This window comes from Neurospora crassa, linkage group I, assembly GCF_000182925.2.
Source record: "Neurospora crassa OR74A linkage group I, whole genome shotgun sequence".
Classification (NCBI taxonomy): domain Eukaryota; kingdom Fungi; phylum Ascomycota; class Sordariomycetes; order Sordariales; family Sordariaceae; genus Neurospora; species Neurospora crassa.
In genome coordinates this window covers 4591821-4608475 of record NC_026501.1, presented here as the reverse complement: position 1 = coordinate 4608475, position 16655 = coordinate 4591821, and the positions used below count along the sequence as shown (strand labels likewise).

General features: G+C 52.4%; 6 protein-coding genes across 7 annotated transcripts; 5 read left to right on the top strand and 1 right to left on the bottom strand.

Annotated features, from left to right (window-relative positions):
- Nucleotides 1–853: 853 nt before the first annotated feature.
- NCU03114 (SSU72) lies at nt 854–2604 on the bottom strand. Its single transcript, XM_959880.2, has 3 exons — nt 2440–2604; nt 2004–2206; nt 854–1942 (listed from the first exon to the last, which is right to left on the bottom strand). The coding sequence occupies exons 2-3, from the start codon at nt 2144–2146 to the stop codon at nt 1285–1287; spliced, it is 801 nt and encodes a 266-aa protein (XP_964973.1). The 5' UTR covers nt 2147–2206; nt 2440–2604; the 3' UTR covers nt 854–1284.
- A 1089-nt stretch (nt 2605–3693) lies between these two features.
- Nucleotides 3694–7067, top strand: NCU03113 (SH3 domain-containing protein). The gene has a single exon (XM_959879.3). It carries the CDS (start codon nt 4484–4486, stop codon nt 6269–6271), a length of 1788 nt encoding a protein of 595 aa, XP_964972.1. The 5' UTR covers nt 3694–4483; the 3' UTR covers nt 6272–7067.
- A 10-nt stretch (nt 7068–7077) lies between these two features.
- On the top strand, nt 7078–9208 carry NCU03112 (NADH-cytochrome b5 reductase 2). The gene is made up of 3 exons (XM_959878.2): nt 7078–7474; nt 7739–8141; nt 8208–9208. Exons 1-3 carry the CDS (start codon nt 7415–7417, stop codon nt 8774–8776), a joined length of 1032 nt encoding a protein of 343 aa, XP_964971.1. The 5' UTR covers nt 7078–7414; the 3' UTR covers nt 8777–9208.
- A 92-nt stretch (nt 9209–9300) lies between these two features.
- On the top strand, nt 9301–10881 carry NCU03111 (hypothetical protein). The gene is made up of 3 exons (XM_959877.3): nt 9301–9423; nt 9501–10297; nt 10540–10881. Exons 1-2 carry the CDS (start codon nt 9382–9384, stop codon nt 10164–10166), a joined length of 708 nt encoding a protein of 235 aa, XP_964970.3. The 5' UTR covers nt 9301–9381; the 3' UTR covers nt 10167–10297; nt 10540–10881.
- A 267-nt stretch (nt 10882–11148) lies between these two features.
- On the top strand, nt 11149–14899 carry NCU03110. Of its 2 annotated transcripts, XM_011394778.1 has the most exons (5): nt 11149–11394; nt 11551–12385; nt 12497–12643; nt 12704–14130; nt 14193–14792. In XM_011394778.1, the coding sequence occupies exons 1-4, from the start codon at nt 11303–11305 to the stop codon at nt 13631–13633; spliced, it is 2004 nt and encodes a 667-aa protein (XP_011393080.1). In that variant the 5' UTR covers nt 11149–11302; the 3' UTR covers nt 13634–14130; nt 14193–14792. The 2 variants fall into 2 exon arrangements, with proteins under 2 accessions (XP_011393080.1, XP_011393081.1); XM_011394779.1 differs by having other exon boundaries at nt 12704–14899.
- Nucleotides 14900–15034: 135 nt separating this feature from the next.
- On the top strand, nt 15035–16515 carry NCU03109 (hypothetical protein; the record flags this gene model as incomplete). The annotated part of the gene is made up of 3 exons (XM_959875.2): nt 15035–15217; nt 15360–15778; nt 15918–16515. Exons 1-3 carry the CDS (start codon nt 15038–15040, stop codon nt 16513–16515), a joined length of 1197 nt encoding a protein of 398 aa, XP_964968.1. The 5' UTR covers nt 15035–15037.
- Nucleotides 16516–16655: the final 140 nt, after the last annotated feature.

The following is a 16655-nucleotide window of genomic DNA, read 5'->3' as shown; positions in this document are numbered from 1 at the left end:
GGCCGTCGACGTACAGTGGGAAGTGGGAACAAAAGCCTGATATCAATCTCGGCCTGGCACTTAGTAGGCGACCGAGCAGCTGTTGTTCCCTTTTCCCCATGGGAGCAATTTAAATAGTCTTGTGAGACACCCCGACAACTTCCTCTTTCGAGCCCCTTTCTCACATGGTATCCTGGCCTCAGAATGCGTCTTCATCTCTGACGGGATCGCCAACTTCAAGCCCCCTTCGCATTTCTACTATGGCAGGTCTCTCATGTTAGTCAACGGTGATCGACTCTGCGCCGCTGCAGTGGTTTATCATTCCACTAAAACGTCTCGTTGTGAAACAGCCCAAGACCGGCAATCGTCTGCCGAAATACAATGCAATTCTTACTTGAGACCGACGATATAGATATTGAGATTTATCCACATGGGTATGTAGGCATACCCGCATCACATCAAATGCCACCTCGACCTCGGGCACTCCCGCCCAACACCCCAACATGATAGGTAGTGACAACATGCATTAGCAGTAACCTTAATGGTCTTCGTCTTCCAAGTGTGTGTCCAATGGCCACCACAGCCCCATGTATTTCATTTTTGACCTTCGCGCGTTTAGTTGCATTGTCACAAGTAGGCCTGCTCACTGCGGGGGCACGGCCGGTTGCCCGGTTGTGCATGTTTCGATATTTTCTAGATGCTGGCAACCGTTGAGTACCCCAGATCCCAATAAGCAAGGAAGATCTCCAAAATTCTGCTATGTTTTCTTTGCATCCAATGTTGCGTATAATGAACCGTGCGGCTCGTCATCTTAAAATGCTTTTTGGGATACCATGCAGGGTACTCGTCAGGTGGGCCGATGAGCTCCCATCTCCGAGCATGTATGCATGCGATATTATTATGTTTGTGATAGAAGTAAGCATATGCGTAACAAACAAAATGCTTAATTGGCGGTCTGGCTGGTGGAAGAGGAAATGGCCTGCCAAATCACGGAGGTCGACATATTCTGAGAAAACCAGGAGGGGTGCGACCTCACAAAATAGCAAGTTGAAGCCAATCATGGCAGCAGCAGAATTCATAAATCCCGGATAACAACGGCTTGTTGATAGAGATTACGAGTCCAAATCAGCATTATGTTGTGACGGCCAAAACGTCTTGTTCGTCTGTGTTGTTTGGTCATCAATCATGAACCCAAAAAGATGTACCCCCCACCCTGTCCGTAACCGCGATTACGCCCGCCAGGCAATAAAAAGAACATCCAACGCCTTACGATGCACGAGCTCAAACAATACGCCAATTCAATGCTTAGAACCAAGCCAAAGTCCATGTCGCAGGAAGATTCGGCCATCTCTCCTGCCACTCGGCCAGGACGTCCGGTACGCGCTCATCGAATCCTGATCTGGCGCCTACGCTTCCCGAGTCAAAGGCAGAAGCGCCAACCTTCTCCCGCTCCTCGGCAGCAATCTTGTTGAGTGAGTCTGCCAAATCGACAATGGCTCGCCCTCCCACGGATGCCTCTTCATGGTTATCCTTGATATCGATGTTGATGACGTGAACAGGCCTGTTAAGTGGCGAGCCACGGTTGAGAAGATCTTCAATCACAGCATCCCAACAGCGTTCCTCACAGGTGATGACAACATCAGCTACGCCGCCCTCCATGCCATCAGCTCCCTTGTCATCCTTGTGCTTGGTTCTAGGCATTCCAATCTGCCAGTCCTGCCATCGCTCAGGGCCCCACTTGACTTGGCGGTTTCTCCCAAGCATGTTTAGCAGTCCATTTGCGCGATATAAGCGAGGGTCTTTGGCTTCCAACTCCCGATATATACTATCGTATGATGTTTCGTTGAACTTGTAGACATTGGGCTGTGTAATGGACGGCCCGGGGAGACGGACAAGAGAGCCTGTACCAAACGAAATCACGGGATAATTTGCAAGAGAGAGTCGCAAGTGACCTTCCATGGAGCTGGTGAGGGTTAGACGGGGTCATCCAGTTGCGTGACGATGCGATGCGTAAAATTGCTCACCGATTCTGGTTACTGGCGCAGACGGTGCAAAACTTTAGCTTGAAGCCGCCAGAGTCTTCACGCCCACCGTTTTGACCATTCTGCTCATTCTGGTCCGGCTTCGATGAGCTCGCGGCACCAGTTGGGGTATCTACAGCAGACATAGCCGGCAGTTGCAGGTAACTTGTTACTGTGGCAGATGTGGCATGCTTGACTGGAAAGACCTAGAAAGCGCAAGATGCCAATGTTAGTTATCAATGCGTTCCCTTCTGCGATACAGACATGGCAAGTGCAAAAGTGTAGGTTGTCCTCGGTACACATCAGATAAAAAAAGCGTATGTAAAAGTTTGTCATCAAACGCCAGACATAGCAGGCTACAGACAGCTCCAATAAAAAGATCATCATAAAGGAAAGAGACGGTTGATAAAGGGAGAGCGGAAAAGAGCGCAGGAATTACCTTTCAAGCTTCAGCTGAGCGCAAAGCGCAGACAGATGATGATTAAGTTAGTCGAGGTAGCCTGCTACCACACATATATAACTTGTTAAATGTCGTTGATGTCCAAACCTGTTCACCAGTTGCTGCTGGCGCGGAGATTTTGGACGGTGAAAAGTGGGATGTGGAATTTGGAACAAATCTGTTTGGTTACCGACTGCGAGGGACAAGTGGTGGTCATACGCACATAGTGCCCCATCTGACCGCTTTCCAAAATTAGAACGTTTCAGTGTTTCAGAGTGAAATGGTGGGTGGCTCGTGCGTCTTGCAGCCCGTTGCCCTTCTTTCCGTTCTCGTCAACTTCCCCCACCTCTCGAGTCTGCAGCGGTCCGCGGATATGCACTGCAGAATCACAGTGAGACGATCCCCAGGTATTTTTTTTTTCTCCCAGGACCCAAACCTCACGGGCCTCGAGCCTCGGTCACCATGCGTATCGATGCACTGTAGAATATCGTGCACAGAACATTGGAACTTACCTTTTCAATAACTTTTCTTAAAAGGTCCCACACAGGGAATGCGCAACTCATAGCTAGTGCCTTGGGAAATTCCATGGGTACCACGTTGCTGTTCGGGACGCATTCACGGAGCCAATCACCCACATCGAAGGCATCGAGAACATCCAATGGTGGACACAAACATGCAGTGATAAACATCCCTGTTGGGACGGGAAGTTGAGAGTTTCGTGCGAAGTTTTTCTTCGTTGGAACATGTTAACCAACAATAGAGGCACACGTAGAAAGTACATTTGCAAATGGCAGTATTACCCGCGTGGTATATCCTGTTTCGATATGTGTTAGAACGTAGAGGTATTTTGGGCGTAAAATCAAATTCAAGTTTTAATCTCCGTGGTTGACACACAGAAACTGCAGTGTGTCCTGCAAGTTGCCCGCCTTTGTCAACGAGAGCTGTCCTCTGAAGTGGACTTTTTGAGCCCCCCATACCTAACCCCGATTCGTTACCCAAAAATTTGCCAGCCATCGTCTAGGTCGACACTAACAGGATAAGCAAAGAGGTTAGGTATGTTGGTCCAAGGCGACCGAGTCCCGTCCTCAGAGGTTCGACTGATTGATTGCAGGTGACCAGCGGTTGCTATTTGCCAATGAGAGGAGCAGGCCTAAACCTGGAGTAAACCTGCGGCAGCGCGCTTAACTTTGTCCAAGTTGTACTAGAGGTATCCCGTCGTAAGTAGAGGTAGTAACTTGATGCGGCACCCCCCCCCCCAAATCTACCTACCTGTTCCTGCCTGAGATTCTGCCTCTTTTTCTTCTCCTCTTTTCTTCGAATCCCCCTCCGTTCCCACCATACCCTGTCTATATTGACAGCTCGCAATCGCTCATCTCAGCTTGCCGACCACACAAGGCCTCTCCATGTCTATACAAGCTCTTTAAGCTGACAATTGCCCACCTTGCTACCCCAGTGTGCCCCTTCGCACACTTTCACCACTATCTTTTCTACATTGCGTCCCTCACACGGGATCCCTTAACGAATTCGGCCTAAAACCGAAACACTCAGAATCCAGAGCCCTTACATTTCCGAGACTTCAGACGACGGACAAGCGAACCGTTGAACAAGCCGTTGGTAGTTGTGGCCGCTTTGCAAGCATCAAACATTTGCAAATCGATGTCCGTGGTCCACACAGCTACATGCCTCATCTACACAATTGGGCGCTATAAGTTTACCGTCTCCCTAGCCCTACGAATCTACGATACACGGACGGACCTCAAAAACCACACGTATTCCCCGCCTCGACAGCACAAGGCAAAGCATTTCCGCCCGTCCACCACAGGCTGGTCAGCCCTTCCCTTCGCTGCCTAGAGGTACTCGGTCTTCTAACCAGACTTGAACCCTGGCCAAAAAAACACCCTGGTTCCCACGGCAGCGACGGTCCGGCGCCCTGGAAAGGATCCACAACAACAATTGATTGTCCGGGCGGCGCATTCCAGGCACGCCAGGCACTGCTAGGCTATAGGCTTTGCTAACCCCCTATCTTTTTTCCTTTGCCTCGACCATGACGGCGATCATATCGCCAGCCTCGTCTCCAGCGACCTCTCCGCCCGCCATCGACACCTCGGCCTCGACCTCAGCCGCTCATCCCCCACTTCCTCCGCTCATGACCTCGCCGCCCGCTCGCAGGAGCGCGCTACCGCGGCCAATGTCGCACGCGTCCAAGAACCGCCTGTCGCAGTACTCGACTGTGAGCTCGATTCCCTCACGCTCCCGGCCGCCCTCTCAACTGTTCCCCATCTATCCATCCAGTCTGCCGTACACGCTGGTGCGAGACTTCGCCTACCCCGTGGGTCATCCTATGCACTATGGACCCCCACCGGAACCTTCGCGGCCACCCTCAGGCATGACTACCCCAGCCAGCGAGCAACGGCGCCTATCTGACCCTCCGACATCTTGGGATCGCCACAGCTGGGAGAACTCATGGAGCAGCGACGGCTGGGGACGGGCGAACGATCTCCCCGCGATGCAGTTCGCCGATGGTCCTCCGTGGAGCGAGGATGAAGATCTTCAGAGCCCTGTGGTCAGTTCGCGACACAAGAAGAACAAGTCAGCTGGCGGCAGTGGCGGCAGTGGCTATGGTGCGGGAAGGAGCGGCGGTGGTTCGGTCATGAACCCGAGCAACTACGACCGGGAGAGGGGTTACTACGTTGGCACCAGTGGGGATGGCAGCGAGCGCTACTACGTGAACCAGGGAGGCGAGGCTAACGGGCCGGGCGGCGAGTACGTGACGTATCCGGCCGATCAGGCACGCCACAGCGCATACCAAGTTGCCGACCAACAGCCACGCCAGTACGAAGACGATTACCCATCCGACTTGGACGACTCCAGCCCTGGTGGCTATCACGAGACGGACGAATCGCGTTATTCGCGTGATTACCAGTTTACAATTACCTCTCCCGATGAGGAGATGCACGGTAAGGCCGTGGCGCTGTACGACTTCCAGCGGGAAGACGAGAACGAGTTGCCTTTGGTTGAGGGTCAAATCATCTGGGTGTCGTATCGACACGGACAGGGCTGGTTGGTTGCGGAAGACCCGAAAACGCAAGAGAGCGGACTTGTACCAGAGGAATATGTGCGGCTGCTACGCGATATCGAAGGAGGTATGAACAGCCTCACCGGCCAGCTTAGCGAAAGCCCTGTTAGCCCGGTGGAAGCTGGAACACCGACTCAGGCGGAACACACTGCTGCTACCTCTGGCGGATCTTTTGGCCACACTCCCACACAAAGCCTAAGCTCCAACAGTGGTGGCGGGTCTGGTGTGAATGGCAACAACAATAACAACAGCAGCAACAACAACAATAATAATAACAGCAGCAACAGCAACAATACCCACTCGACACCAATCTCAAGCTCCAATACCAATGGGTATGGACACAGCCACTCTGGGTCCGATTACAAGTACCATCAGCCGGTCGTATCAACCTTCTCAACGTCAAGCAAGGACCTCGATCCCTATCCGCAACACCTTTTGGGAACACAGGCTGGCCAAGCTCCACCGCAGGTCGTCCACTATCATGGACAACGGGGTGGCAGTCAAGCGAACACGCCCACGAACTTATTTCATGATGCCGGTTTGATGCGCCGCGGCAGTCAGGACACTGTCGGCAGAAACGAGAGGAGGGGTAGTGAGCAAGGGACGTTGCAGACCTTGCTTGGCGCGAGGCTGGAAAAGACAGCGAAAGAAGCTGCAATAGAAAACCAGAGTATCAGCGAAGAGGCTGAGCCGGAGGTCGCGATGGATCTCAAGCCACAAAAGACAGGGGAAGCGGCAGCGGAAGCGGACAGGTGATGAAGGTGGAATGTGCAGGGGTGGTGGTGATGATGATTGCTATATGCGACACGACGCAATGTCCTGCTGAAAACTGAGGCTGAAAGCGGGCTCAGTCATTTAAAGCGAAGGGAGTATAAGGCTGGAGAGGGAGCGGTGATAATGATCGAATAATCCCCATGTAATGGACGATAGGGAGACTCAGGCTACTGACATGAGCATACTTTATCAGGGAGCGATGTAGAACGGAACATTGCGACTTAATGACGTCCACTTTCTTGCATACTCATCCATCATTCCTGTTCTCGCTCTCTTTGCGCTTTCGTTGGGAGTTTGCATTCTTCTTCTTCCTGTTATTTTCCGTCACCATCTGAATTGGGTAGCAGCGCAATCGAGATAATCAAGGGCTGAGGAGGAGCTAGAAGGGGAGAGGCAGGAGTACGAGGAGCTAAAGTAAGCCGGGATATCACTTATTGTCCAAGCAGTTGTTCTGTGTACAGATTGCAGAGACTGACAGCGTGGTCTGGTCGAACAAAAGGAATTAATACGGTGCTACGGAAGCTATACGTAATGCACAACGCTCAAAAGTCATTCGTCATATTCCCTAGCCACTGCCTTTGGACTCTGAAATTGATGAGTGAGCCAAGGTGCTAGGAGCAGGCGTCAAATCAAGAATCAGTACACTGCATAAAGACTAGGACCTTACTAGTAGTAGCATGTTAATCGAGCCCACCCGAACTGCACCGATATCTCCGCATCCTTTTGTTGGCAGCCTGGGTGGTAAGTACGCAGTATACTGAGAAACCCACCCTGGATATGAGTACACAAAGTGTCAAGATGCGGATTCAGAATAGTAACGGTTGCGGAGTTGGTTGAAGCTGACAAACCCGTTTCTCTCGCCGGCGGGAAAGAATCCGATGACGGCTTTCAACATGAGACTTTCGATCACGCCTGGAGATCGCTGCATGACGTAAGCCCCACCCACCCGAATCAAGCTCCCCACGCTTCCGAACCCGCGATTGAAAAAGGTACGGGGACCCCAAAGGAGGGAGGAGTCAGTGCCTCTATGCATTGCACTGACTGCACTGGGCGTACCTGAACCTCGTCCGATCTTCCCCTCCTTCATCCAATTCCATTCTTGCTTTCCAGACACTGCATGTCAAAATGAGTCTGTTCGTTGCTAGCACCAGATCCGCCTTCCGGGCTGCCGCCCCCATCAAGAGGGTAAGCCACCCCATTCCTTCGTTCGGATTTACTGTTGCTCTGAGAAATGTTGCTGCGTCGAGGTACACAATCCTGCCGCCACGGGCAGTTCTGGTGGTCGTCGGACGCATATACGGCATCATGAATGCGCCTTGAGCAGAATTGGGGCAGACGCACGCGCAGCGCACCATGCGCGACAGCTTCGCGCATCACTTGACACATTGACTCTAAGCACAACCAGCAGCCGTTCTAGAAGTCATCGAACTAACTCCTTTCCTTTCACAGTCTTTCCAGACCCGCCGCTCCTATGCGACCGAGCCTTCCAAGGGTGGCAGCAGCAGCACCATCCTCCTCGGTGCTGCCGCTGTTGGTCTTGCCGGCGCCGGCGCCTACTTTTTCTCCGGCGCTGGTGCCGCCAAGAAGGCTGAGGCCAGCGTTAAGCAGGTGACCGAGAAGATCACCCCCGGCGAGATCAAGAAGGCCTTCGTCGGCGGCGACCAGGGATGGCTCAGCCTCAAGCTCGAGGAGGTTGAGCTGGTCAACCACAACACCAAGCGCCTGCGCTTCAGACTCCCTGAGGACGACATGGTGTCTGGCCTCCATGTTGCCAGCGCCATCCTCACCAAGTTCAAGCCTATCGATGCTGAGAAGGCTGTCCTCAGGCCTTACACTCCCATCAGCGACGAGAGTAAGTATTTTCGTATTGACTCATTGGTTTCCCACGATAGTACGTTGACTAACGTCCGAGCAACAGGTGCCCAGGGCTACATTGACCTCCTGGTCAAGAAGTACGAGGGTGGTCCCATGAGCACCTACCTCCATGACATGGCTCCCGGCCAGCGCCTCGACATCAAGGGCCCTCTTCCCAAGTACCCCTGGGAGGCTAACAAGCACAAGCACATCGCCCTCGTTGCTGGCGGCACCGGTATCACTCCCATGTACCAGCTCATCCGCGCCATCTTCAACAACCCCGATGACAAGACCAAGGTTACTCTCGTCTTCGGCAACGTTAGCGAGGAGGACGTTCTCCTCAAGCACGAGCTCGCCACCATCGAGAACCACTACCCCCAGCGCTTCCGCGCTTTCTACGTCCTCGACAACCCTCCCAAGGAGTGGGCCGGTAACAAGGGCTACATCAACAAGGACCTCCTCAAGACCGTCCTTCCTGAGCCCAAGAACGAGGATATCAAGATCTTCGTCTGCGGCCCACCCGGCATGATGAACTCCATCTCCGGCAACAAGAAGAGCCCCAGGGACCAGGGCGAGCTGACCGGTATCCTCAAGGAGCTCGGCTACTCTCCCGATCAGGTATACAAGTTCTAAGCGACTCAGGACTTGGATGCATCTTGTGTGTTATAATATTACCGTCTTATTTAGCTAGAATAGCGCGGCGTCACTTGAGTTTGCCAGTGTGGGATTGGCTTGGTCTACGATACTCGTGCTTGACGAGCACACGCAGCGCACATCCTGCTGCGTATAGATAGAGGATAATAAAAGGCAACAAAAAGGAAATTAAAAATAATGAAAAGAAAAACAAAAATTCGGACATGAGCTTGTCAAAGCGACAGGATCGGATCATGTCAAACTCTTGCTTTTCTGAAACGATGCTCAGTTTCAGTTGCAGTCGACATCCAAGTGAACACAAAGACTGCGATGGCATCCGTTGTGGCGGTGGTGCCGGCGTGGCTGATACCGACGTGGCTGACAGCCTGCCGGTCTGGTCATTCTGAAGGTGCACGTGGAGACGTGACAGCGTTTCTGCAATTGCCGGCCGGCAAGTTTAGAGCTCCAGCATTTCTTGGCTTGAGCTTCCAATTGATTTCCCATTCTCCATTCCCCGTCCCCCCCCCCGTCGTTCGCTCTAATTCCCACCGAACAAGCACCAAGGCAAAGCAGCTAAACAGGCCGTTTGGCCTGCGCCTGTAATAATGGCAGCGCTTTTGCCCTTCAAGGTGCCCCAAATCAGCGAGGTATGTTTCCTTTTGTTCCATGATTCCTGTGGTCGGCGATGGTCAGACATTGACACGTTACATCATCTATCTCGCAGGCTGATATGTTTGCTTTCCATGAAGCCCACTTCTCCAACCTGTCCACAGGCCACTTTGAGTCCCATTTCCTTCGTCCAAAGGACTCGGTTGTCGCTTCTGCCAGCGCCACAGCCGATGAATTGGAAGGGGGCCGTGCCGAAGAGGAGCGTTACCATGAAGAATACGAAGAAGATTACTACGATGAGGATGATGACGGCCTGGGTTATTACCCCGACGGCGTCAAGCGAACTCTGACAGATGAGCAAATTGCCATCTTCCGGCACTCGGAACTCGAAGCCATGCGTCGTGTGAGGGAGTCTGCCAAGATCAAGAAGGTCATGGATCCCGCGGCGGACGGCGTCGTTGTTATTGAGGGTGCCATAGGGGAGCATCTCTCTGAGGGCGAGGTCGATTCATCTCCAAAGGAAGCGGGGGTGGGATCTTCACAGCATCAACAGCAGCAGAAGAAGAAGAAGGAAAGTAACAACAGGAACAAGAACAAGCGTCGCGGAGGCAAGAAAAATAACCACAACAGACCTGATGGAGGTGAGCAGATCGATTTGCGCAAGCGCACGTGGGACGTTGTCGACAAGGGACTTGCTTCTTTGGACTACGGAGAGGAAGAACTTGGCCAGCATTCCGACGAAAGATCGATGCAGAGACGTCGGATTTCGTATGATGATTGAAGAAATGGCTTCAGCACTGTCTTGATATAGCATGCGCTGGCGGGGTAACTCACCCAACGCAGTCTACGACAGGCCACCAGGGCAGTCAGGTGCCCCTGCGCGCTCACACGTGAGACTTGGTCGATGATATTGTAAGTTCCTCCTCTGTCATAGTTACCCCCATCAGCATGCTGTCTACATGATGAAAAACCATATCGTATCGTCATCCTTAGTCGGAAGTCCGGGCAGAGATGCTGCGGTCCCTTAAAAGGTCTGCAGTGTCTTGATAGCTGGAATATGTCGAGTTATAATCTTCTCTCTGAAACTCAAGCATCAGTCATTGCCACTATTCATGTTTGGACTCCAGAAAGAATTGCGCTGACTGATTGCTTAGACAGATGTTTGTCCCGACGAGAACTCAAGATTTTACAAAACACTTGGTTCAGTAACGGTTACGACATCGTCGCGGGTTTGCACTATAGCTCTAACATGATGCCTCCAAAACTGGCACGAGTGAGACTGACGCCGCTCATGGTCATTGGGTTCTAACAAAAGTGTATGTGTATTAATGAACATCATCAGTCTAGAGGGAAAATGTTCTTTGCCCTCATGTAGAAAGTACCATAGTGGAGATACCTCGGGGCATTACTTACTATACTACACTACTGCTGTCCGTAGAGGTGTTCTCGTTTAAAGTAGATGACCGGCCTGTTAACTACATACTATCAGTATCTTGTCCCTCGATTGAAACGAGGCGTGTGAGGGTCTAGTACTTCACCGCTTGTTCTCGTATCTCGTACAGGCTTTGGACTCCTGAGTCGATGCCTAAATTTTATTACCTTGTACCCGCTCCCCAAGCGAATAGCACTGGCTTCATTGGGATAATCAACTAACAGAGGCAGCACTGATTGTCGTCATCGACGATAGGGCTGACTGGAACCGTTGCGTAGAGTTCTTAGTCAGCATGTTATTACACTACTGACTCGCCAGTAGACATCTCATACACAACTGAAGCAAGACATGCTTTAGCAGTCCTTTATGAGAGGCTTGTCTTCCATGTCAACAACTTGCTTCAAGGTGCAAATCTCATACATTCACTTTTACAGTTACTGATTACGGCTTTCTTATTGTATTCCAAGGACTTGCTCAAGTCCATAATGGTTTTGAGTTTACAGCCGCGCGAAGACGGCCCGGTGAGCTTACAAGTGCCCAAAGCCAGCCAAGCATGCATCAATTGTCGTAAACAAAAGTATGAATGACACTTGCCCTCATCCACCATCATACGAGCCTGATTTAGAAAACATCGCCATCCATACCTACCATCCATCACCTCTCAAGTTTGAAGCTTATTCCCTACATCAGACCACTCACATAGCCACAATACACTTACTGACTTCATTCAAAGGAGGAAATGCGACAAATCGGTCCCATCATGTGGCCTTTGTGCCAGGATGAACCGTCAATGCGACTACAGCGACTCATCATCCGTACCCACCGCAACTGATGTAGCCGCACTACAAGCCCGTCTCGCCGAGCTCGAAAATCGGCTCGCCTTAGCTGGCTGCAAGGAAACAACCACCAGCACGAGCTCATCATCCCCCAGCACCAATAACCTGTTCACACCAGAGACCACCATCACCACAAACAGCCGTGACAATGCCGCCACCACCCATCCAGCACCAGTCATCAACTCCCGCGGCCCCCTTTGGCTCCCCGCCGCCAGCCGCTTCCCCTCCGCCCTCCTCCTCGACGTGGACATTTTCAAATGGGCCCAACTCTCCGTCCCGGCTCCATCCGTCGCCGTCCCGCGCGACGTCTACGACATCCTCAGCAGCGGCAAAACGGTCCAAGACTGCGCCGCCGAGTACTTCGACACGGTGCACCGGTGGTTCCCCTTCATCTCCAAGAAGCGCATGACGCTGGGGCATACCCTAGGGGAAGCCGGGCCGGACTTGGCCATGTTGTTTTTGGGCATGAAGCTCATCGTCACGCTGCCGGTCGAGGGCATGGACAGTGCGGATAACCCGGTGTATATGGCAGCCAAAAGGTTGCTGGCCTTGTTGGAGAGCGGAGGGTGTGTGAGTTTGTTGTGTTTGCAGGGGATGGTGTTGGTTGCGTTGTATGAGTACGGGCAGGGCATATATCCGGCGGCGTGGATGAGTGTGGCGGCGTGTGCGAGGTATGCGGAGATGTGTGGGTTGCCGGGGTTCAAGGATAGTTGGGCGGTTTTGGGGGCTGTGGTTAGTCCTTTTTCTTTTTTTTCCTCTTTTTAAAAACCTACACAATGGGATGAGATCGTGTGCTGACTTTTTGCTGGGCGGAATAACACCTGCCCTCTGATCTAGGACTAGACGACTTGGACCGAGTCTGAGGAAAGGAGAAGGGCCTGGTGGGCTATTTACATCCTGGATAGGGTGATCTGCTTGGGAAACAAGAAGCGGTTTGTGATGCCGGAGCCAGAAAGGCACTATCTTTTGCCTACGGATGATGATGCTTGGGTAAGTTTTCGTCCTTTTTTCTTTTCTAGTCCAATACCTAACTAACTCCTCCCGTCACAGGACAGCGGAGATCCAGGCCGTGCCCTCAGCGCAGGAATCACCACCTCTCTCGAGCAGCCACAAGGCCGTTTCGCCCGTCTAGTACAATCATCCATGCTCGTCAGCAGAACCATAACCCACGTCCGGACCACCCTACGCAACCATCAACTGGGAGGCGACATTGATCCTTTCGACATCAACGAAGTTGACGACCTCATCAACACCCTCACCTCCTTCAGCACCCTCATCCAACAAGAACTCCTCCCCAGCTTCGCCGTATTACGCAACCAAAATCCTACAGAATCAACTTCATCAGCCTCATCATCAACCTCCCCACCCCCGCCGAACTGGCACTTCCTAACCCCCAGCTCCATCCCACTCAACCCCCCATACCACCACCCCCCCTCTCCTTTCGATTTCTCTTCTTCCTTGTCTCCCCAACCCCAACCTTTAGACCCCCTCTCCCTGCCGCCTTTAAGTTTAACCCACTCCGCCCTGTTCCTCCTCTACGACGTCCACTGCTGTCCCGAGAACCTTCTTTGCGGGACCGGTGCCCAGGGCTTCGACAACTTCCAACCAAAAACCGCTAACCAACAGGCCTTACAGGTGCGGGCCGTAGCAGGCCTGCGCTCGCTTTCGAGTGGTGTCATCCGCGAGCTGTGCATGGAGTTGTTGGATGCGGTCATGTTGCCGCAGGGTTTGGCGAAGTTTAGTCCGCTCTGTCTAGACGGGATGTATAACGGGATGGCGACGTTGAGGTGGTTATGGAAGGAGGGGGGTGATGATGGTGGAATTGGCTTAGGGGAGAACGGGTCCTTTGGTGAAGGAGGAAGTACAGGAGGGAATGTGGGAGTGTTGCAGGCGGCAGAAGACGTGGGGAGGTGTTTGAGTAGATTGTCGAGTAGGTGGAGGGTGGCGGAGGATTATTTGGGCTTGGTTGGGCTCTTTTGATGTGGGCGTTGCGATGGCCTGGAATGGTGGGAAGTCAGGAATCTGTTCACCAGTTGCTGCTGGCAACTTCTCGGCCGTCCCTGCCTCTCGCTCCCTATTATATATCCTTCGACCGCCAGTCTGGACAAGGAGCGACTCGACGAACTGAGTCGTGATTGGCAAAACAGAAATCTGGGAGCAGTGGACGAGAAGAGAAGGGGGCTGATCTCAGGCTCATGCTCGTGGTTAGGACCAGGACGTCGTCTGCGCGTCTCTTATGTCGCTTAGGAACTTAAAGGGTCTCCCATCATGTACAAATAGCGGGCGGATGCTAAAGGCTGAAATCGGCCTTTAAACATACATAGTTGTGGGTCGCGGGCGGTTTGGTGAAGCGCATAACGGGAGTTTCGCTTCCACAGCCACTGTTACACGAGACCTACAGAGACGAGTCACTCAAGTGAGTATTGTACCCGGAGTAGGTACGGGAGGTGGAAGGTAATTAGGTATGCTGTGCAGAGGTATGCTCCCGAGCTGAAACTGGTAGCGAACGAGAAAGTTAACAGACAAGGATGACACGAAGTATCTTCAGATATACAGAACAACTCTACTCGACAGATCACTTACTCGCTCATCGACCAGCTCGGCGTACAAAGAATGTATTATTTCGCGATATATAACCTGATCTGTACCCCTGGTCCCCTGATCACTTTTGCCAGCTACCCGAAGGCTTTTCTTCTTTTTTCTCGCTCACATTGGTTCGCCGGTTAAGCCACCTCGCAGCTGGACATCTTGGGATCCGTGGAGGCTGGATCTGCATCTTCAGCCATACCACTGCAACGCTTGATCGGGACGTGACGGGACTGGCACATCCACACTCTTTTTGGACGGCAAATCAACTGGCTGTCTGTATAGGTATTGAAGTACACCAAATGTATTTTCTTGAGCTCTCCCTGTCCTCCTCTAGGTGTACTACTTTGTTTCGTCAGGCAGACTTTGGTTGATTTTCTCGTCCTGGCATGGGTGTGCCTGATTGTGGGAGCGCCACCTATGTTCCAGAGCGGAAGACATGTACAATAGCCTTCTGCATACAACAGGAGGAGATATCGACGAGCTGAGTGATGTAGAGTCAGGTAGGTGGAGGATAGGCTTGGGCGGTGGTTGAAAAGGGGTGATTACCTTGCCTCCAGGTTCAGGTCTTTCTCTGTCTAGGGGCTTCGGATGCGTTTTTCTCCCTTTTTCCTTTTCTTTGGGGCATCGAGACAAAAGTTGTGTAGCCCGTTGAGCATCCTCCCGACCTCCGTCCTCATCGTGAAATATCGGCAAGCATCATACATTCTGTGCAATCTTTTCTTTAGTCTCGGGTCAGCAATCGCCAACACAACAAGGCCAACAAGTCATCCCGAAAGCCTACACAACTAAGATACGATGGCATACTCCAAATACTCTTCCGACCGTGCTCCCGGACGGGAGCACATCCCCCTCTACCCCAAAGGTTTCATCGCCATCCGCATCATCCAACTCATCATCGCCATTCTCATCGCTGGTCTCTCCGCCTTCGGAGTACACATCTTTGCCTTCGACGGAGACGTCTTGATCCTAGCAGTTGTACGTTTTTCCTCCTCCGTCAGTATCAACTTATTCATCCATCACCATACCCACCACCATCCAAAACTCCCTTTCCTTTTCCAATCTTAAACAAACTCACCACTAACCCACCCCTCTTCTCTCTCCTGAATGTGGGCAACAGGCCGGAATAACTCTCATATCATCAACCTACCATCTCATCACGCGCTTCTCCACCCCCAAAGCCTACAACTACTGGGCCGTCCTCGCCGTCGATATTTTGGTTTTGGTTCTATGGCTGGCCTCCTTTGCGCTGCTGGCTTCGGAGATCATTTGGTTCTTCACGCTTTGGACGTCTAGTTCGGAATCGATTCCCACTGTTGATCCGTATTATGACGATTTTACCCCCGATGAAGACTCATATGACCCTTACACCTATGGAATTTTGGCCGCTCTGAAAGGGGCGGTGGGAAATAAGGCGAGGGCCAGTGGTGGTGTTGATGTGAAGTATGGGGATGGGGGATATGATGAATCCGCGGTCGTGGCAACGTTGATAGCGCCAACTTGTGTTATTGCTGCTGCTGCGTTGGGGGGGATTGAGTTGTGAGTTTCGTGTCATTTTTTTTTCTCTTCTTCTCGATATTCCCGTTTTCCCCTCCGTTATTCTTCCTTTCCCATTCCTGACAGATTATACCGACACCCTGTCACAAACTCTCCCCGCTAACAGATAGACCAAACACAGCATCCTCCACCTCATATCCCTCATCATCCACTCCGTTTTCCTCCACCGCCACCGCGCCGCCGGGCTACACAGCAAACCTGTCCAATCCTCTCCTTCCAGTAACAGCAACAGCGACAGCGACAACAGCAATACCATCCTCTTTTCCCCTCATGCCGTTCCTGCCCCCGCAACCATCGTCACTACCCCCAACGAGAAACTTCCCTATCATCACCAGGAAATCGACTCGACGCCCATCTCTGTTCCGTCCAACCACAACCACCGCCAGAACCAGAAGCAGCAGCCGTCAGCCCCAGCGCCGGCTTACACCCCGGTATCCAGTCAGCAACACCAACGCCAACAGCAACCGTACCTCCAGCAGCAGCAGCGGCACCATCAAATGCAGTCCCAAGCATATCAACAACCACAAGGCCAGGCTCAAGAACAACCATCGGTTTACTCTTACTCACCGGTATCACCGCAGACTACCGGAGGAACGAATTATCATACGCAGTTTCAACAACAGCCGTGGGGGGTGTCGCCTGTTCCGACGACGCCACCTGTGCCGACGCATTACGGGCCAACCGGGGTGGTGCGGGCGGGGATTTATCAGTTGCCGTGAGTAGGTACCTAGTTAGAAGTCGATGGGTGAATAATAGCTGGTCGGGCGAGGATAGGTAGGGGATGACTGACGGTTGTTGATTTTGCGAAGAAGAGTACCTAGGAAACCCAGGAAGAAGAAGAGCGGGAACGGTGCGTTCG